At 61.7% G+C, this 21,183-nt stretch overlaps 1 protein-coding gene across 9 annotated transcripts; it reads left to right on the top strand.

Annotated features, from left to right (window-relative positions):
• Positions 1-3: 3 nt before the first annotated feature.
• Positions 4-21,149, top strand: PHLDB1 (pleckstrin homology like domain family B member 1). Of its 9 annotated transcripts, XM_032133686.1 has the most exons (27): positions 1,993-2,267; positions 2,551-2,857; positions 4,557-4,655; positions 5,094-5,217; positions 5,292-5,462; positions 7,320-7,445; positions 8,798-9,882; positions 10,635-10,877; positions 10,950-11,087; positions 11,214-11,351; positions 13,233-13,361; positions 14,585-14,740; positions 14,846-14,956; positions 15,116-15,205; positions 15,715-15,837; positions 16,601-16,738; positions 17,232-17,378; positions 17,769-17,936; positions 18,260-18,376; positions 18,481-18,574; positions 18,784-18,828; positions 19,233-19,524; positions 19,630-19,720; positions 19,802-19,948; positions 20,091-20,310; positions 20,387-20,472; positions 20,741-21,149. In XM_032133686.1, the coding sequence occupies exons 1-27, from the start codon at positions 2,194-2,196 to the stop codon at positions 20,879-20,881; spliced, it is 4,800 nt and encodes a 1,599-aa protein (XP_031989577.1). In that variant the 5' UTR covers positions 1,993-2,193; the 3' UTR covers positions 20,882-21,149. The 9 variants fall into 9 exon arrangements, with proteins under 9 accessions (XP_031989586.1, XP_031989577.1, XP_031989578.1 ...); XM_032133695.1 differs by lacking the exons at positions 1,993-2,267; positions 2,551-2,857 and adding an exon at positions 4-140 and having other exon boundaries at positions 10,635-11,087; XM_032133688.1 differs by lacking the exons at positions 1,993-2,267; positions 2,551-2,857 and adding an exon at positions 2,917-3,329 and having other exon boundaries at positions 10,635-11,087.
• Positions 21,150-21,183: the final 34 nt, after the last annotated feature.

Raw genomic sequence — 21,183 nt, forward strand, 5'->3', positions numbered from 1 at the left:
CTTCCGGAGCCGGGACGGGTCAGCCCTGGCCATGCGGGGGCGGGACGTGTCGACACCGGCTGGGGCGGGGACACGCCGAGGCCGGCAGTGGTGGACAGCGGAGCGGCGGCAGAGAGCGGGAAGGGACCAGGGAAGTGAAGGTGAGCAGCCGCTGGCATGGGGTGGGACAGCCCCCATTTGTGCCTCAGGTGACCACGGCCCTTGGGGAGCGTGTGAGGCTGAGGTCGGTGTGTCTTGTAGCGCAAGGACACCCCCAGTGCTTCAGGGGCAGCGTTGGGACATGGTGGGGGCAAGAGAAAGGAGCTCAGCTGACTTGGCCCGTGTTGGGGCCAGGTATGGGGCGCCCTAGGAGGGGTGCAAGGAAGGAGCTGCAGACAGGGAAGTAGGAAAAACACGGTCACCCATAAAACCAATCATTGCAGAATGTTTTGGTGGTGTGTGGGTGGGACCAGATCCGGTTGTCCACGTCAGTGGTGCGTTTGCTGGTGTGGGAGCTCTGAGAGCAGCTTGGTGTGGTAAGGCAGCCAGAGAAGGTTCTTCTGTCCCCAAATCCTGCTGCAGCTCGTGGGCAGTCACAGGAGAAGACGGTGCTTGGCTGTGTCCAACACCTCTTGGGGAGCCTGGGAACGGTACTGGCCTGGCTGGATCCTGCTCCACAGTTGGACCCTGCTCTGTGGCTGGACTTTATTTACTCCAGCTTCCTGCCACGCTCCTGCCACAGCCCCTTCAGCTGCTGTCAGAAAGCCAGAGGAATCTGGCAGTCCCAGAAGGTCCAGCTGCTGTGCTGAAGGGCCACCGTCTCTCCCACTCCTCCAGCTGCCCTGCAAGCCCCCAGCCCTCTCTGAGCACTAGGCAGAGGCTGCAGGGGGCAGGTCCTCTGGCTGAGCACCACAGGCAGTAGCAAGGCAGCACGGCCGGGTACTTTTTCGTAACTCCTCGTACATTTGGGTTTGCTGTGTGCTGCCATATGTTGGTACATGTGGGGCAGCAGGGGCAGGGTGCCATGCAGGGGGATGGAACCACAGGATTACATGGCAAGGGGTCCTTGCTGGCAGCCAGAAAGAGGAGAGTGACCAATGCCTGATTTGGACAGGTGAGGTTCATCCCACCCCTCTCCCAGCAAACAAAGGGCTGGGTGATGGGTTTGTGTCAGGGATTCGATTCAAGACCCACCAAACCCATCCTGCGTCATGGTCCCCAAGATGTCATTAGCGGGAGGTTGCAGATGCTCCTTGCTGAGCCGAGCCTCTGGCCTGCAGGTGAGAAATTGTCTTTTTGATATGAGAGCATTTTGAGGAGCAGCTCTCCATTGTGCAGTCTTGTGAGGGGTCTGGAGCTTGTGTCTGTGCTGTGGTGTCCGGAGGCACGTGCTAATGCTGGGGTCAGTGCTTGAGCTGCAGCAGTGTTTGGGTTTCTGTATGGCTCACCGGCCCTTGGAGCTGGCTCGCCTCTGGGAGTGCTGGGTGCTGTAGGCGGGGCTGCACGCCCTCCCCGACCTGAGCACATGGTGGGCATCCCCCAGTCTGTGGAGACCCTGAGGCGTGATGCCGGCAGGCCCTCGGCCGGAGCACAGCTGTGCCGCGGTGGTGCGGGAGCACTTTGCGGGGGAGCGATGAAATCAGCGGGTGTGGCCAGGATTCCTCGGCTCCCGCCGGGGCTGTCCGGTGGCTGATTTATGGTGGTGTTATTGCCAGGATCATGGCGTTGTCGCAGCAACAGCAATGCAGCCCCCACCATCCCTCGACTGGGTGGGGTGGGACTGGCTGGGTCTCCCCCACCCCCGCTCAGTTGTCAGCCCCAGGCCGGGAGGAAGCGGCCAGGAGCAGGCTCCTCACCCGCCTCTGGCTTTGTGCAGGAGACAGGCTCCCCCTTCCCAGCTGCCGGCGGAAGGGCCGGTTGTTTACCAGGTCAGAGGGTGTGGGAAGGGGTGAGCGCACCCTAAGTACATTAGCAGATGGGGAGCAAACAGGCAGCCAAGTTGGCTGGAGGCTGCGATGCTCCACAGCGTGCACCCATTAGCTCGGCCACTCAGGCTTCCTCCCATGACTCATCCAGCCAGCCATAAGTGGGGATGAGAGACCATGCAAGGGGGTGCCATGCGCCTGCCTCTGACATGCTGTTGCTTCATCCCAGCCTGGCTGACACTGCATGGCAGGGCCTGCCAGGCTGTGCTCCTTCACGAGCACGGGCTGAATGCCCATGCCCTGGCCGTGTCCTGGCCAGTGGCGCACAGTGCAGCTCTGGGGTCTGCTGGTACCTGATGTGGGGTGAGTCAGGATGTGCCGTGCCGCGGGTGGGTCTTGGTGAGCAACAGCAGACCAGGCAGGAGTGGACCCCCAGAGCACCCCTGCCCAAGTGGGCTTGGGGCAGGCAGGCAGATTGCAGCCTGTGGGCAGTGGGATGCAGGGGCTCCCCGGGAGCACGGTAGGGCAGCATGTCTCTGTGCAGCCTGCACTGCATTAGCAGGGCCCCTGCAGCGGTGGGGCTGGGCGTCCTCCCAGGTGAGGCTTTTGGCTGTACCAGGTGGAGAAAGGGGCTTTTGTCTTCCAGGAGGCCGGGGCTGAGTAGGCAGCCCTGCGCGGGATGCACGAGGACCGTGGGCTGTTTGGTGGTAACTGAGCCCGACCCCTTGGCATTTGCTGCCTTCACCGCTTCCCACGGCGGGAACAAGCGGCGCGTTCTGCAGGCGGCGGCGGGAGAAGAAAGGCCGCCTTGTCCGCCCGAGCAGTGGGGCGCCGGCTGGGGCGGCCGCGCTCCCGCCCCGCATTCCTACAGCAGAGCCGGCTGGAGAGGGGCTGCATCCCCGGCAGGACGGGCTGGGGTGGCGGCAGGCGTTCCCTGTGTGTTGACGAGCCAGGTGAGGGGCTCTGTTGGAGGGCAATGCTGCGGTGGGACTGGGGGCATCGGGAAGCCAAGGGATGCCAGGGTCACCCTCCAGCTCATGGGCAGGCAGGGCTGCCTGTGGAGTGGGGGGTGTTGGGTGGAGAGTTTGGGCAGCAGGAGGGGGGCAGAATCGGAGACAATCCCCCAAGTGGCCGGGATGCGGGTCCCCCATGGTTCTCACTAGGTCTCACCAGTACAGCCGTGCTGGGAAGGGGTTAACACCGGCGCAAGATCCCACTCTGGCCCCGCTCCCTTCCTATGTAGCAGCCTGTCCCCTCCTGGCTTTTCCTCCTTCCTGAACAGTGTGACGGTATGTGGGTGTGAGGGGCAGGGGCTCGGCTGGGCTGCGGGGTCTCCAGATGCTGGGAAGCGCAGCACCCCAGTGCCTGGGGAACATGGGCACCCTGCCGCGGAGGGTCCCGCTCGGCACCAGGACCAGGTGGCAGGTAAGGGAGAGCAGGGATCCTGCCTCGGCAGCCGGTGAGCGCTTGTGAACTACTCTCGGGGTACCTTATCTCTGCGCTCCCCCTGCTCCATCTGAGCTGTCCCCATCCCACGTGGTGTGGCTGTGGTCCCCACGGAGCCCTTGCTGTGGGGCGGCCAGTCCTGGTGTTGCAGGAGACGCCTGGGCTTCATCCCAGTCCTGGATCCCACGCCTGGTGTTTTCCAGCGTTTCATTTTTTCCACAGTCTGTAATAGCCGTTCACTCGCCCCCGCAGCTGAGCCCAGTGCTGGCCGAGCGGGGGGGTCCCTCCGGGGGCTGGCGGGACAGTGGGCGATGCTGGCGGGAGCCGAGCCGGGGGCTCCTCCTGGCGGCCCCGGGACCGGCGTCCCCTAACGGGGATGGAGTACTTCCTATCTACACTGCCCGGGAAGGGTTAAGCCCCAGTCAGCTAGTCCAGGGCGGAAGGGAGGGACGTGGGGAGCAGCAGACGGCAAATTTAGATCCCCGGAGCATCCGACACGGCGTGAGCGCCGGGTGACGGAAATTGTTCCTCCTCAAGTTGCCTCCCACTCACGCAGAGAATGTGTGGCAGCATGGCTGCTCCATGGGTGGTGGCCCTGCGTGCCGTCCCGCAGGCCTGTGGGCCACATGGGCAGGGATATGGAGCACTCAGCCGGACTTGGGCACCATGAGCTGTTGCTGGGCTGCGTGGAAGCAGAGGCGTGTGCCTGGGTGCCAGAGTTGGTCACTGGTGGCATGCACAGGGGTGCCCAGGTGTGCCATGCATGGCAGGCAGGTGTTGCTGGGGACAGGCAGAACCTGTGCTTGTGTGTCTTTTTCCACTGGCAGACATTGGGGTCTGGCTGCTCTTGGCGTTTAAAGCATGTATTTCCAACACCACGTCTCCAAAACTGAGCCCATGTGTCGTTTTCCTTCTGGGACTGTGTCTTGTCCCGACGCCTGGCACATGCATGGGTCTCCCTGGATGGATGGGGATGTGTGCCTAGGTAGGATGCATGCCTCGGCAGGCAGGGATGCTCACAGGCTTCAGGCAGCTGCTGGTGTGATGAAGACAGGAGCACAGGATGGTAATCCTCTTGGTGGCAAATGCTAGTTTGGAATGGGTAGGGTTTGTGCTCAGGCTGCTGTCCGGGATATGCAGGGAAAATGCATAAAGGCCATGCCCAGTGTGGTCACTTGTACTGCCGTTCTCTGTTTCTGCTGGCAGCCCGTGTCCAGTACCATCCAACGTCTCCAAGAAGGCACCATGGAGGCATCTGGCAGGACCCCCACCAGCCCAATCCACAGAGTCCAGACTGTCATCCAGGTGAGCATGCAGGATCACAGGACCTCTTCTCTGTGGGAACAGGGGAATCTGGCTGGGAGTCCTCTGCAGCCAGCCCTACCACCGGCACTGGTGCTGCACTCCAGCCTCTCCTCAGTCTCAGCAAATCCTATTACGGGATCGTCAGCAAAGCCCATTGAGCTAAGCGGCTGGCAGCTTGGATCCTCTTAGATGCAGCCCAAGCCCCAGGGATCTCCAGCTCCCGTGGCAGCTCATCTCTGCTTGCCGGGATAGGCAGCACAGGCAGGAGAGCCCTCCTCTCCTGCGTCTTGCTGCTGGACAGTCCTGCTGGCGTGTGGCTGTGCCTGGGCATTGACCCTGGTTATGTGGCCATTTTGGAGCAGCCCAGCCAGGTGGACAGTGCAGGGGAGTGGGCTGCAGCTGTGGGAGCTGTGAGCATCCCTCCCTCTCCTCCTACAGAACAGCCCCCTGGACCTGATCGACACGGGCAAGGGGCTTAAAGTGCAGACAGAGAAGCCGCATTTGGTGAGCCTGGGCAGCGGCCGGCTCAGCACTGCCATCACACTCCTGCCCCTGGAGGAAGGTGAGTGCCAGGGGATCTCGATCTCCACGGGCACGCTGGTGACAGAGACACTGAGACGCCCTCTCTGCTGGCAGGGAGGACCACCATTGGCACGGCTGCGACAGACATCGTCCTGCAGGGCCCCGGGCTGGCGCCCCAGCACTGCTACATCGAGAACGTGCGAGGGACACTCACCCTGCATCCCTGTGGCAACGCCTGTGCCATCGACGGTGTGCCACTCCAGCGGCCCATGCACCTCACCCAAGGTAGGAGCAGGCTGTGGTTCACCGGAGCCTTTGCCCGTGGAGTTGTGCCGTTGAGTGTGGGGGTGTTTGCGGACCCATCCTGTAACTGCATAGCCCAGCTGGCATACTCCTGGCCTCTGTGCTTTGTGGTGGGAACCTGTCAGGTCCTGGCACAGTTTTGAGAGCTGGCTTTGCTGCGTGTTATCAAGCGAGGTGGGAATGGAGAGACCCAGGCGGGCTTTGAGGAACAGCAGAGATGCTGAGCCGACTTTGGGAAGGGAGATGACAGAGGAAAACATCTCGGGTGTCCTCCCGACGGATGGCTGCCGGGACACTGCCGGTCTGCCTGCGTGGCTACAGGGCTTAGACCCGGCCGGCCCCACCATGGCCGCTTTAGGGAGCGTGGACAAAGCCTCAGGCCCTTCCCACGCGATCCCCGCCCCGCCACAGCCCGTGTCTCGCTTCCCGGGGAGGACCCTCGGGCGGGGCGGGTGAGGCCCGGCCTCCGGCCCCTCCCCGGGGGCGGTGCGGCGCTGCCCGGGCGGCGGCGGCGGCGGCGGCGGCGGTGGCGAGGTGAGTGCGGGGCTGCGGGCCACGCGTGTCCGCGCCGGGCGGGAGGTTCGCTCCCGTTCCTCCTTGGGTCACAAAGCCACGGTGCCCCTCGCAGGCGGTGGCGCTGCAGCCCCCCCGCGCCGGCCCCGTCCCTCCCGGGAGGGGGGACCCACCCGCGTGGGCGCTGCTGCGGGCGTCTCCGCGGGGGACAATGGGAGCCACGTGGCCGCCGGAGAAGGCTCCGGGCGCGACGGTCCGCGGAGTCCTGCCAGGTCCCGCTGGTACCACAGCAGGCACTGAGGGCCATGGTAGGCTGCGGGGTGCAGGCAGGGGTCAGCCGAGCTGCTCATCCTCCTGCCCGCGGGGGCAGGCAGGGACACGACAGAGCAGGGACAGCATCTGTGCAAGGCTACAGCGGGATGAACTGCGGGGCTGTCAGGCCGACACTCTGGGTGCAGTTTGTTGGTTGGTTACTCGCTTTGCCGGGCGACCTGTGGCTCCACTGGTGCCGGCACGGGGCAGTGATGCATCTCTCCGGGGCAGCAGTTGCCGGGCTGGGCGGCGGCATTGCCCCCTGGAAGCAGGATTGCCCTCGTTCAGCCGGGGCGAGCAGGACGGCGTTCCACCCTGGCGCTCAGACAGGGGAACCAGGCCCCCGCGACGGCAATGGCAGTTAATCTGTACTGCCTCTCGCTCACCTTGCTGCGAGCTGGGCTGACGAGTGCTCCAAAACACACGTCCCCTCCGGCGAGGGATTTTCAGCAGCGGCTGTTGGTACGGAGCGAGCCTCTCCCCAGGGCCCTGGCAGGCGCTTCAACGTGGGGTGTGTCGGCAGCACCCCGCCCTCTAGCCGCCTGATGCTCCACGCTGCGAGCACATGCCTCCCCAGCACCACGGGCAGCAGGTGAACGGACAGCGGGCGGCCCAGGGCTCTGCTCCCCTTTCTGAGGTGCCTTACCCCTCAGGGCTGCTTGGCAGCCTTGCCCCAAGCGGGCTGCTGCTTTGGGCCAAGAAGAGACGCTTTTCAAGCAGGGACAGGAGCTGTCTTGTCTGCAGCTGGCAGCCACGCAAGCCCTGGAGCGCCGCCAACTCCCCGCGGCCCCTGGCGGGGACCCCAGCTGTGCCTGCGCCTGAGATGCGCTGCCGGCAGCTGCCGGGGAGTGACCTGGATTTCAGCCTCCCCCTAAGCCTCTGCTGACAGCAGGAGCCCGCTCCCCTCCCGAGGGTGCATCTCAGGGCCAGCAATGCCCGACTGCTTCCCTGCGCTCTCCGGCACCACTCTGATGTTGCTGGCTAGTAGCTGACCTCTCTCTCCTCTCTCCCAAGGGTGCACCATCTGCCTGGGCCAGGCCACCTTCCTCCGCTTCAACCACCCTGCTGAGGCCAAGTGGATTAAGAGCATGATCCCAGCGGGGGGCAGAAGCCCAGCAGCTGTCTATGGGCTACCAGCAAGTAGGTGTCCCCCCTTGTCCCAGGTGGGGCAGGGCAGATGCTGAGGTGCTCCCTGACCCATGCCATCAGCCTTCGCAGTGCCCAATGCTCTCACAGCCCTGTCCTGTTGTATTCAGGAGTGAGGCTCACACCTGGCTGCAGGTGTGCCATCCATCAGCTCAGCATGGTATGGCAGCTGCACTGGCATTTGTTAATGATTGATATCACCTCAAAGAGGGTGACTGTGGGGGCACTGAGGTGTGGCTTTCACTTCTGGCGAGCCTGGCCATGGCAGAGCCATCGCCCGTCGGAGCCCCCCTGGCTGCCTGAAAGAAGGTGTTTATGTGCTGGGGCTGTGAAGGCCATTTCCCGAGCTCCTGTCCTTCATCTCATGAGCTTATCTTGCTGTGTCTGCCTGTCCGTGGAGCAATGGGCCAGGTGCCAGTACTGTGCCCAGTTCCGGGGGATGTCCAAATCTCCAGCACTGATGCCTGGGCTGGTAGCCCTTCTCCCTGCCCCAACCAGCACGCCCTGGCACGGGGAGAGGAGCTTGGCAGCCTTCCCGTGCCACGTGTGTGTTGGGAAGGCAGCATGCCTGCAGCTGGGGGGCGTGAGGAGGGACGCGGGGAGGTGCTGTGCCCGAGGAGCATCATGCAACCATGCAGCATCCCGTGTGCGCCCTGCGTGGTCACTCTCTGCCACACGGGACTGGGTGGGATCACATGGACAGGGCTGCGGCGCATCTTTCCAGGCATGAAGGCAGTGCCAGCTGCCATGGGGGAGCTGCTGGGTGCCAGGGGGTGACGCAGCCTGGGTGGCACGCTGTCCTGGCTGGGCTCCGCGCCTGCTGCGATTCGCTCGTTCCCTGAGTGACAGGCACATCGGTGCTACGCAGGGAGGACGGGGCAGCCCAGGCAGGGGCACCCTGGCCAGGGTGCAGGGGGGCTGCAGGCAACGTGGTGGGTCCGGACGCGCTGCAGGTCAGCAGCTTTTGGCTATTGTATCTCTGACCCCTTGCTGGGAAGCCAGAGAGTGCAGGGGGCAAGTGGTGGGTGCGGGCAGCTGCTTTCCAGGGAGTGGAGCTGGGGTCTGTGATGCAAGGATGGCGGCTGGGCCATACTCTCAGGTTTCTGTCTCCTGGGTGATGGGGCTAGCAGGATTCCGGCCTCCTCCCTGGCCCGGCAGCCCGAGTGGGAACGGGTGGCAGCGGGGTGCAGGCAGCTCGGGGTGCAGTGAAGAGAGGCTGCAATCCAGCTCTGACTCTACAAGGCTGCGTGGAAGAATGATGCCAGGCTGCCCTGTAGGACCCAGCCCAGGCAGGGGCTGCGGCGCAGTCACGCCACACTGATGCCTGCTCCTGTGTTTCCCTGCAGAATCCGAGGCCCAGGTGAATGGTGGCCACCAGCTGTCAGAACGTGGGTGTCACAGCCACAGCTCCCTTGTCAGCTCCATCGAGAAGGATCTGCAGGACATCATGGACTCGCTGGTGCTGGAGGAGTCGGCATCCCCTGGCATCCAGAAGCCACCTGCCTGCAGCCGATCCCCCCTCTCCCCTGTGGTGAATGGGGGTGGGCGCTGCCTCCTGTCCCCTCCACCCAGCCCTGGGGCCGCCTCAGGGGGCTCCAGCTATGAGAACTTCTCTCCCCTCTCCTCCCCGGCCAGCAGCGGCAGCTACACCAGCCCCTCACTCAGCAGCCAAGAGCAGGGCCCAGCCGTGCCCCCCCTCGTCCCACTTCGCTCCTCCAGTTACAACCACACTGTGCAGCCACCCACTCTGCCTGGTGGGGGTTCCAGTGAGCCTTGGCCAGCTGAGAGGCTCGGGGACCACCGTGGGGGCAGCCCTTGGCTAACACCCAGGGTGGTGCCGCGGCCACGGGTGGCCCTGCAGGAGCGGCCCCCCAGTCCCTTCCGGGAGCCACGGGACTCTCTGGCACCCAGCCGGCAGCCCACCAGCAGGGCAGTCCCAGAGGCCCGGTTGCAGCCACCCGAGAGCCCACGGGTGGCCCGGAGGAACATTGAGAGCATGCGGGAGCTGCCTCCCCTGAGCCCCTCCTTGTCACGCCGGGCTGCCAGCCCTCGGGCAGCCCCTGACACCCCCTCCCCACAGCCCCGGCTGGGCAGGGAAGTGCCTGGCAGTCCTCGTGCCAGGCTCAAGGGCCCAGAGGAGTCGAAAGGTGCTGGGGGCCCCTCACCCCCACTGCTGGCAGAGAACCCCGCACGCCGTCCCAGTTTCAGTAGTTGCCTGAGCCCAACATATGGGCTGGGCTCCCCAGCTGTGCCCTCGCCCCAGCAGAGCCCCCGCACCCCCAGGAAGCCTTTGGGGAACCCACGGCTGCCAGCAGGATCACGGGAGCGCAAGAATAGCATCACTGAGATCAGTGACAATGAGGACGAACTGCTGGAGTACCATCGGCGGCAGCGGCAGGAGCGGGTTCGGGAGCAGGAGATGGAGCGCCTGGTGAGCCTTGGGGCTGGGAGGGGACACATTTGAGTGTGGGACACCCCCGTTGCAAATACCTTTTGTCATTTGCTGCTTTAAAACCTGGCCTTTTCCTTTTGGGGATTTGCCACAACTGCCAGGCTGCTGGCTTATCCAGGGGTATTATGGCCAGGAGCAGCCATCGGTGCTCAGCAGCTCTCCAGGAATACAAAGCCCCCAAGTTACAGCAGCCTGTGGAAGCTGCCTGGGGCCAGCATGGCCCCAGGGCTGCTGGCCAAAACGGTGGTGGCCCTGCCTTTGCAAAACTCCCCATATCTTGTCCATCCCTGCCAGGGCCCATCTGCTGGTGGTGGTGCCATGGCTCTGTGGACATTGTGGACATCGGTTTAGGGCTGATGGAGTTTTTATGGAGATGGCATCTGCCTGGGTGAGGTTTGCGGTGTCTCTGCCAGTCCTGCAGGCCGAGCCGCCAGGGCCCTGTTTGCTCAGCTCTGACTCACGCCTGGTGCAGGCAGCATGAGTCACCGCCTGGAAATAGCGGAGGCACTCGGCAGCCACTGCTGCCTGTAATTAGTCTGTCTCAAGATCCCAGCACATCGAGTGCCTGGTTCTGGTGTGGGGTCGAGCTGGCTGCATTGCACTTTGTAATGTTGGCTGCCCATCCCAGCGTGCGGGCCCGTATTCTGGTGGCCACCATTGTCACGGGGTTCCGTCTGCTCCTGCCACAGCATGTGCTGGATGGGTACCTTGCTGACCATTCTTCCCCACAGGAGCGGCAGCGCCTGGAGACCATCCTGAACCTCTGTGCTGAGTACACCAAGACAGATGGCACTGAGCCAGGTGACGTGCACAGGCTCCTGGCTGGTGACACAGATGCTGGCCGGTGGGTGCCCAGGGGTGCCATGGCTCTGGGCCATGCTGTCGAAGAGCTGCAGCAGAGGGAGATCCTGGAGAGGTCGGATGAGGAGAACCTGAAGGAGGAGTGCAGCAGCACTGAGAGTACCCACCACGAGGTGAGGGGACAGCTGTGCCATTCTGCACCATGCCATGCCATGCTGTGCCATGCTAACTGGTCCTCTCCACAGCACGAGAAGCTGACAGGCCCCCGGGCCAAGGAGGCGCAGCGGCTGGAGGAGGAGCGCGCCAGCGTCCTCGGACGCCTGGACCAGCTGAAGGGCCGTGTCAAGGAGCTGGAGCAGCAGCTGCAGGAGACGTCACGAGAGGTTAGGGGTCAGGGGACACTGCTGGGTCCCTTGCTGCTTGCTGCCCTCACCAGTCAGCACTGAATCCTAAGGGTATGAGCTAGATCCAGCTGGAGCAGCCATCCTGATATTGCTTTGACTGTCCAGGCAGAGATGGAGCGGGCACTGCTGCAGGGTGAGCGGGAATCAGAGGTGTTGCGGCTGCGGCAGGAGCAGGAAGCAGTGCAGCAGCTGCAGGAGAAGCTCTCCAGCCTGGACGCCAGCATCCGCAAGGAGCGGGACAAGGTGAGCCCAGTCACAGGTTCCTGTTGTCACCAGCTGTACCATACCCTCCCTGGCACTCACAGCCAGTGCTGCAGCATTCTCATGCGGACATGTTCTCCAGACCCTGGGCTCCACAGAGGCTTTTGGGAGCAGCCCCTGTGGTGTGCGTTGTGGGAGGATCGGTCTGTCTGCCTGGGGTTGGTCAAACAGCCCTGCTGGAGGAGAGCAGGGCCAATGCTCAGGAAGCATTTTGGCTGCTGCCTGTTGCTCTGGCAGCGAGACTGGTGTGAGGCTTTCCGGATGGCTGCTGCCTGTGGTGGGCAGTGCCAAAGCAGAGGCCTTGGCACTCCCCATTACCTGCCCTTGCTAGGGAACTGTGTCTTGCAGCAAGTCACCTCACTCTGCTGCACCTTCCTGTGTGATGGCAGCTGTTGCTGTAGCGTTCAGCTTGATGGAGGTGGCTGGGAAACCACTGTTTAACTTGGTGGCTTTAGGAGGGGGTCCTGGTCCCCTTTCCCATGATGTTGTCTGTGGTGCAGTTACTGCTTGAAGGCACCCATGATGCTGCGTGTGTGGCACATTTATCCCAGCTGCTGGTTGCTGGTTATCCCACAGCCTTGCAGGCAATGTGGCATGGCCTTGGACAAGCTGCTCTGTGGCAGAAGAGATGCTGGGATTCGGTTGCCTGCTGCCTGAAGTCATTGTCCCTCTGCAGCCTATGCCGGGGTCCCACCAGCAGCTCTGTGCCACCATGATGTGGCACCAGCGTCCCTCGGGGTCTGGCCAGCCCCATGGCTGTGGGTGCCGGGGCTGTTGGGGTGCCTGTGGCCAGGCAGAGCAGCCATTGGTGCCTGCCAGCAGTGCTCCTGCAGCATTTGGCTGTTTTGTTCTGGTTTTGGTCTTCCAGCCCTTTGTAGGCATCTTCTGTAGCCAGGGACAGCCTAATGTAGAGCCAGGGAAAGCCCTCTCCCAACCTCTCTGCTGACCTAACCGCCCACTTTCCTAACCCACCTGCACTACTCGCACTAACAGTGCCTGCTCTGAACTCTGCCATCACCTCTGATAACTCTGCATGTTCAGGAGCCCCCAGGCAATCCACAGCTCCTCTCCTCGGGCACCTGCCTGTGCCAGCCTTGCCTCCCTGCCAGCATGTCCCCTCATAGCCCTTTTCATGATGTCCCATCTGTGTGGAGCACAGGATTCCTTGCAGCAAGCATTTCTCAATGCCAAGCCCCTGTATGGTACTGCCAGACCTGCAGGAGGTGGTTCCCCTATGCCTGTCCAGTGTTGCTGGCCCCATTTTACTGCTCCTGTGGCCAGGCCCCTCATCCCAGGCCCAGGAGCAAGTGTCTACTCTGCTGCTGACTCAGCATAGCCTGAGTAGATCTTGCTGGACCACAGCCTCCTGTTTTCACTGCTGCCCCGTGGGCAACCCTCTCCTTCTGATGGATGAGGGTGGTCCATGCCCTCAGGCTGCACTCAGGGCCAGTTCATTCCGTTCCTAACTGGCAGTATCCTGAGTAGCAGTTAACAAAGCCAGCTAGTGGTTATTCAGAGGGTGCATGTGATGCAGCTGTGTGCAGGATTGGGATGACATTAACCATGCTGTCAGCATTGATCTTTCTGCTGCCTGCAAGTTTGTTTTTGGAAACACAAAGCTGAGGTCAAGGTTTGGCTGTAACCGCTCTAACACTGCCTGGCCCCAGCTCCTGTGTCTCTTGATCTCTCGATCCCCCTGTAGCTGCCATGATGCTCCTTCTCCTGAGCCCACTCTGTCTCCAGCTGAGCTCCTCTCTAACTCACAGCTTCTGCATGGCGCCCATTTGAGATGTGTGTTTTCTCTCTTCTTTCTTTTTTTTTTTCCTTTTTCTTTTTGTTTTGTCTTGTTCTCCCCTGATTCAGGAAAGGGCAAAGGTTGATGCTGAAAGGAAGGAGCTAGAGCAACTCCGGGCGCTTTACCATGAGTCGAAGAGCCACCTTGATAAGTGCCCCGAGTCAATGCGGGAGCAATTGCGGGAGCAGATGCGAAGGGTCAGTGTCTCCCCCCACCCCTCCCGGACCATGGCCCACCTCCCTCCGCTCCAGCTTAGGCCAGCTCTTCCCTGCCAGCCGGGGCCGCACTGGGAGCGTCGCACCCGGGCTGGAGGCGGCTGGCACCGGGCACCATCGTCCTGGTAAGCTTGCCGCTCGCCCGGGCCCGGGGCGCGGGACCGGCTCGGCAGAGCTCCTCGGGACCGGCTCGGCAGAGCTCCTCGGGACCGGGCAGGGCACGAGCATGGACCCTGCCCTGCAAAGGCTGGGGAGTCTTGGGGGCTGCTGCATCTTCATCTGCCTGCCTCCAGCTCTTTCCTGAGAACGTTTATTTACACAGTGATGTTGATCTATGTTACTACTAGTCCTCAGCACTTTTTCCTATTATCCGGTGTTTTCTGGAAGTGGTTGACTTTCCCCAGCCCATGGCTGGTGCCTCCCCAAATAAACCCACATAGCCACAGCCTGCTCCAGCCAGGCACCCACATGCTGGAGGAGGCTCTGGTGTATAGTGGGCAGGGGGGCAATGGAGCAGTGTCTGTGTGTGGGAGCCCTCAGGAGCCACCACATCAGCACTGTGCCACAAGAGCACTGGCTGCCCGGCTCACAGAGCAGGATGAAACACATCTCCATGGGGTGCATGGTGCAGTGGCGGCCAGGGTGGCACCAGCAGGCCCGGAGCTGAGGGCTGCCACGTGCTGTCGCTGCCTGAAGGCTGGAAGGGCACACAGGAGTTTGTCCAGCATGGTGCTCGTCTGTGGGGGCTTTGCCACCTGTAGGCTTGGTGGCACAGTGTTGCATGTTGGTGGTTATGCTGGCACATGGTGTTTTGCTATATGTCAGGGCACGGCTTTAGCCCATATGTGGTTCAGCAGGGGCAGCTGGTCTCCAGGGGCTGGCAAAGCCCCTGGCTGTGGCAAACTCATCTCATGGGGGTGACTGCTCTGTTCTGGCCAATACTGGGTGCCTCCATTGCCTTCTTCTGACAGCAGACACTCCTGTCAGTATCTCTCATGTTTCTGGTGCCCAGCAGAAGGCAAAACTGCCTGCCTGCCCACACCAGGCACAGGGGACAGGCTTGGCCACCAGCTCTTGTTCCTGGCCAGCACCAGTAGGATGTGGAGACATGGCAGGAGGTTTTGCTGGGGGAGACCTGCCTGCAGGATGCAGAGGTGCCCATCCAGTGGGACTGATCCACTCATGGTGCTCTTGTGTGTTCAAAGGAGGCAGAGGCACTGGAGACGGAGGCCAAGCTGTTTGAGGATCTGGAGTTCCAGCAGCTGGAGCGGGAGAGCCACCTCGAAGAGGAGCACGAGGCACGAGGCCAGCAGCTCCTGCAGAGCCGGGCTGAGTGCCACCGTAGCATTGCCCGCAGGAAGGTAAGGGTGGAGGGGCAGTAGGTCCAGTGTGGCTGGGTCTGGCATGGCCAGGCAGCATCCCATGGCTCATCAACAGCCACCTCATCTCTACTGCCTGCTCCTCAGGAGAGAGTGGCTGCCCTGGATGCCCAGGCTGCCCAGATTCGGTTTCAGAGTGCCCAGGAGGCCGAGCGCCTGGCCAGGGAACGGAGCAGCATCCTGCAGCTCCTGCAGAAGGTAATGCCATGATTGTGTGCTCCTGAGGGTGCTCGAGGCAGGGGACAAGATCATTCCAGCTCTTTCCAGGTTGCTGGCAGGCAGGGTGAGCTTGGGGGGTGACCGGCCATGGGGCGCCAGTAACCATCAGCTGCCTCTGATCTGTCACCCCATGCACAGGAGAAGGAGAAGCTCGTGTCTCTGGAGAGGCGGTATCAGCTCGTCACAGGTGGCAGGAGCTTCCCCAGAATGTCCTCGGCTCTCCGAGAGGTAAGTGGGTCGAGGGGGCTATGGTGCGTAGAGCTGCTTTCCTAAGCTGCTGTTGCGAGTGAGGACGAGCCTTGTGCACCACTAGCTTTGCTCTGCAGCAGTTTCTATGTTCCCAAGTACCTTCTGACCAGAGCCAGGTGCTTCCAGCTGCTCAAAGTCTCTCTGTGGGCTCCAGAGGTTGGGAGGGAGGGAAGGAAATGCAACAGAGCAGCACATAGGACAGCACTGCCTGGGGTCCCATCCTTGCTGGAGAGCAAGCATGGGGGTGTCTTGGTGCTGGTACAGGGGACTTCTAGGTGGAAGTGAGTTGCCCGTTACCCTGCTTGTGGCTCTGAATGGGGAGCCAGAACCATGATGCCCTCAGGGGCTGTGGTGCTGCCTGACCTGCTGCTGGGAAGAGGCACAGGATGGCAGACTCCCCTCATGCCTGACTGAAGTGGGACTCCTGCTGCTGCTGCCACCTTGCTGTCTGTGCCCACCTTGCCTACGTGATCTTTCTCCTTCAACAGGAGACCCTCCACACCTCAGAAACTTATGAGCTGTTGGAGGGAACTAAGCCCCTGAGCCCCCTGCCAACAGCAGCTGCCTCCTTAGCTTCTCCTGCCACCTACTCCTACCCCAAGGCACAAGAGGTAACTAACTAGAGGGACTAGCTGCATGTGCTTGCTCGCTTACTCCTCCTTGGCTGAGACCCCTTTTGTGTACTGATGTCACTCCCAGGCAGCAAGACAGCCCCACAGCAGCATGGCTGGGGCACTTATCATATAGCTCTCTGGCTGTGCTCATTAACACTCAATCCTCGATTCCAGGTGCTCTCCTGAGCCCACAGAGGATCCCAGTTCCTGCTGCTGCTGCCCTCTGTTTTAATCCCGGTGCAGCGCTGTGGGGCACAGGCATCCCTGTGCTTCCCCCTAGCCCACTGCTGGCCATCTGGCTGGGCACCTCCTGACAGCATCCTGTAGGGTCCTGCTAGCCTGGCTTTCCCAAAATAAGAGCAAGTCCCCAGCTTTAGCATGTTTGGTTCAGAAAGGACGAGGAAGTGGATTTTAAGCTGGTAGCACAGCTTGAGGTGCCTCATCCAGTGCTGCTGCTCTAGGGAGGACTTGTGGCCAGTGACCGTACAAGACCCTGAGGCATCCCTGTCCCTTGTAGGCACTCAGCAAAGCTGTGCTGAGGGCTAGGGCAAGATGGGTGCCAGCACACCCAGCCCAGCTCGAGCACCATGCTTCCCGCACGGTGCTGCACACTGGGGACACCATGGGCAGCAGGGCAGGGTTGGGGAGACAGTGCTGGGGCATGAAGGCACAGGGAGGTTTGTTCCCACTATGCAGTCAGTGCCATGATGCCAGCACACGGGTCTAACTCTTCTCCTTCTCCCTTGCCGTGGATTTCTAGGAGTACATGAGGCTGTCTGACGTTTTCAGGTTCTGCAGTAATGCACATGGCCCCAGCCTGGACACTAAAGCTTCTGCTGCTGCCCCCGCTGCCACTCAGCGCTCTTTCTTGCTTGCTGTACCTCCCACAGCCGATGAGGTACCTGCCCCAGAGCATGCTCAAGTTTGCTCCCTCGGGTTGCCCGCTGCATCCCAGGCAGTGAGGAAGCTGCGGACGCGCGGCCTCCCTGTGTGCCTTGGTGCTTGGAGCCCACATCTCTCTGGGGTCAGGACACTTGTCTGGCTGCAGCTGAGTGGGGAGCAAAGGCTCAAGCTGCCCAGTCTCCTTGCTGGGGTGCACTTCTTGCCTGCTCTGGATGTAGTGGCAGAGTTCGGGAGCAGAGTGGGTGCCCAGCAGTGGGAGGGCAGCCTTTTTGTCTGTTGGATGCAGTCCTGGCTGCTTGTCCCAAGCAAGGAGGATGCAGAGTAGGCAGGGACCTGACCCAGTGCCCAGCACCAGGGTGGCTGCAGCACCAACTGCTTTTCCTCCCAGGACAATGAACCCTCCTTTGGGGGTTGGAGCTGCCTGCTCGTTCCTCTGTGCCTGCTTGCCCTTGCTCTTCTTCTGGTTTAATCTGCTTCTCTCTGCCCAGTATGTGACCATTGAGCAACTCTCGGGTATCCTGGGCAGCCTCCACACCCCTGCTGCTTCCCTGCTGGGCTGTACCCCTCCGGCTCCTTCATCCTCAGGCAGTGCTCCTCCTCTTCCATCTCTCCCTTCTCCCTTCGTCTCTGCAGAGGTTGGTGCCCTGTTTCCCCCCCTCTGGCCCCTTGCACTCTCCCTGGGAGGTGATGGAGATGCACGGGAAGGGCTGAGCTGCAGATGGAGCTGAGCAGCAGCTTGGGCTCTTGACAGTCCGCACACCCGTGGCTGTTCTGCCTGGTGCTCCACTGCCCCCAGGGCAGGGGGTCTCTGTGCTTGATCAGTTCTCATGTCCTCGTGAACAGCAAATGGCTCCTACAGCTGCTGGGACTTAGCCAGGGAGTGTGCAGGATACCCAGGGGTCTGCACGTTAAGTTCTGGGGGAATGGTGCAGGCACAGCCAGGGATGCTCCAGCCTCTTCTCTGTGCATCTGTCCCTCTTTCTGCATTTGTCCTTCATCCTTTCTCATGCAGCCTCTCTCTCCAGATGGAGCAGCAGCTGTTGGGAGGCCCTGTGTGTCTCCCGGCTCTTGATTTAGAGAAGTGGTACCAGGAGGTTATGGCTGGCTTTGAGACCTCCTCTTCCTCTGTCTCTCCTTCTTCTTCCCCTCCTCCACTTCCAGCTAAAGCTCACTCCTCTCACAAGGCTCTCCAGGTAATCCTGACTACCTGCTGCCGAGGTTCAGGCTTTGGGGCCGCTGCTTGCGGCAAAAGTGGGGCATTGTGGGAATATTCCTGTGGACCCTGTACCCTGAGTGCTGCTGGGGCCCTGTCTGCCACAGCAGGCAAAGGCAGAGCAGACCTGTGGCCTAGGGCAGGCAATCTCTGCTTTCTCTTGCCTGCATCCCTGCCAGGATGGCACCAACACAGAGCAGGATCTGGGGAGGGTGAGCAGGGCTCAGCCCTGCTGACAGACGAGCCATCTGTCCAGGGTGCAGTTCCCCCACGTATCTCTCACATCTGCGTCTCTGTGCTCAGGTCTACCGCGCAAAAACAGAGGGTGGTGCTGGTGTCCTCACCCCTCGGATGAAGAGTGGGACCCCCTCGTCCTCACAGCTCAACCTCTCCATGCTGGAGTGTAGCCCCTCACCCAAGGTATGGCTGCCAGGGGGACCCAGGCACCCTGGCCATGGCTCACACATGCCTGGTGCCAGCCCCCATCCCCATCCTTGCGGCTGACCAACTGCTGTCCTGCCCAGGGCCCCCCAAGCCCGGCGGGCAGCCTGTCCCGCAACCTGGTGGCCACGCTGCAGGACATCGAGACCAAGCGCCAGCTGGCCCTGCAGCAGAAGGGTGAGCTCTGGCTCTGCGTCCTGGCTGTATGGGGTGGTGGGACTTCGGGAGACACTATCCCTGCTGCCACTTGGCCAATGGAGAAGGGAGCCTGGCTGAGGGTGGCAGCAGCAGCAGTGCTCTGGCAGGATGCAGTGCCTCTCTCATGGTCTCTTGCTTTTCCCCCCTCTCTTTCCTCCTGACCCCTCCACCTGACGGCCTGTCTCCAGCTGAGCTGCTCCCAGCAGAGCCCTTGCAGCCAGGCGATCCACCAGGTAGAGATGTGGGGTGACTTGGACTGCCTAAGGCAGCCCAGAGGCAGCAGCATGGCTGTTTGCTGGCACCTTCTGCCATATATAAGAGGGGCATGACCGGTCCAGGACCCCAGGTGCATATTGACATCTGCTTAGGGACAGCCCTGTGCATCCCTAACCCGCTAATGCTTTGCTCAGCCTGTTCCTACCAGCCTGGCGCATGTGCCCCCCTGCTCCTGCCCAGACAGATTGCTGTGCCTGCCAGAGAGCTGTGACAGCAGCTCCCACCTCTGCCCCTACCATGCCTTCGTGGCTCCAGCAGTGCCTATAGTGTCTTCTGCCTGTGCCACCCCGCCTCGTCCACCATCGATGCAGCTCTGAATGTGGCACATTTAACTTGACGTTGTCACCTTCCCATGGCACAGGTCAGCAGGTGATTGAGGAGCAGAAACGGAGGCTTGCAGAGCTGAAGCAGAAAGCAGCTGCTGAGGCACAGTCCCAGTGGGAAGCCCTGCATGGGCAGCCCCCCTTTCCCACTGCCTTCCCCCGGCTCGTGCACCACTCCATCCTCCACCACCACCGGCCCCATGGTGCCGGGCCCCGGGCTGAGGAGCTGGACCACGCATACGACACACTCAGCCTGGAGAGCTCAGACAGCATGGAGACCAGCATCTCCCTCGGCAACAACTCTGCATGCTCCCCTGACAACATCTCCAGGTAACCCTGGGGCCAGCTCGTCTGGCCAGAGGACAGCCTGCTCTGCTGGTGTGCTGCTGGCTCAAGGTCCTTCCTGCTGGGGCAGCAGCTGCGGCTGTCTTGCAGTGCCAGCGGGATGGAGACAGGGAAGATTGAGGAGATGGAGAAGATGCTGAAGGAGGCACACGAGGAGAAGTCGCGGTTGATGGAATCCCGGGTGAGTGGGGGCACCAGCACCACAGCTGGACGGCAAGCAGGTCCCCAGTCCTTGGGGCTGAACGCCTGTGTGTGCTGGCAGGAGAGGGAAATGGAGCTGCGTCAACAGGCGCTGGAGGATGAGCGCTGGCGCCGGGAGCAGCTCGAACGCCGACTGCAGGACGAGACTGTGCGCCGGCAGAAGCTGGTGGAGAAGGAGGTCAAACTGCGGGAGAAGCACTTCTCACAGGTGTGAGGCCGGCTGCCATCCCCCCTCTCCCAGCCTGGACAGTGAGGCACACGCAGCTTGCTACTGATGTCCCAGCTCGCAGTGGGGGGACGTGGGTCTTGTCACCATTGGTGGGCTTTGCAGGGCTGTGTTGCTTTTCCAGGCTCGTCCCCTGACACGGTACCTCCCCATCCGCAAGGAGGATTTCAACCTGCGGCTGCACATCGAGTCGTCAGGCCACAACATTGACACCTGCTACCACGTCATCCTGACAGAGAAGATGTGCAAGGGCTACCTGGTCAAAATGGGCGGGAAGATCAAATCTTGGAAGAAGCGTTGGTTTGTCTTTGACCGCATGAAGCGCACCCTCTCATACTACGTGGGTGAGTCCCTATGCTGCCTCACATCCCCTCCCCACGCCATCGCCCACAGTCGACAACGGTTCCCTCTCTTGGGCAGATAAACATGAGACGAAGCTGAAGGGTGTTATCTACTTTCAAGCCATTGAAGAGGTTTACTATGACCACCTCCGCAGTGCTGCAAAGGTGAGAGCCAGGCACTGCCCCTGCTCCCGTGTCCACTGGGACCCGCCACGGGCATCCCCATTCTCCTGCGTTGTCCTCTGTCACGCAGGTAGGAGGTAGTACGGCAGTGCATGCCAGGGATGCTCCTGCAGTGCTCCATGGCCCCTAATGGTGCCAGCTTTCCTTCCTGCCAAGGGCAGGACCCCACTGCTGGGTTTTGTGGGGGGACAAGGAAGGGATTGCTGCTGCTCAGAGGGGGCCAGAGTGCTGATTCCATCCTCCCCTCCAGAGCCCCAACCCTGCGCTCACTTTCTGTGTCAAGACCCACGACCGACTCTACTACATGGTGGCACCCTCAGCCGAGGCCATGCGCATCTGGATGGATGTCATTGTCACTGGGGCAGAGGGCTATACCCAGTTCATGAACTGAGGAGGGATGCTGCGCACCCCAGATCCACCAGCTGGACGGACTTCTGAGCATCCCAAGCAGCAAGGAGCTCCTGAGGGGACCATGGTCCCTGCTGCGCCTCACGCCACAGGCTGTGCACACCACGTTTGTGGACCTGCATTGGGCCCAGCTGGGCGGTACTGAATGTTGCCTGTTCGGGCAAGGGAATAAGTTTTTTTATGTTGACTTTTTAAAAACAAACTTTATTGGAACAATATCAAAGTGCTGAAATGTAAAAAGCTGCCAAAGACCTGCTGGGGCCTGAGCTTTCTGCCTTGGGGAGG

Source organism: Corvus moneduloides, chromosome 25, assembly GCF_009650955.1.
Source record: "Corvus moneduloides isolate bCorMon1 chromosome 25, bCorMon1.pri, whole genome shotgun sequence".
NCBI classification, from domain to species: Eukaryota; Metazoa; Chordata; class Aves; order Passeriformes; family Corvidae; genus Corvus; species Corvus moneduloides.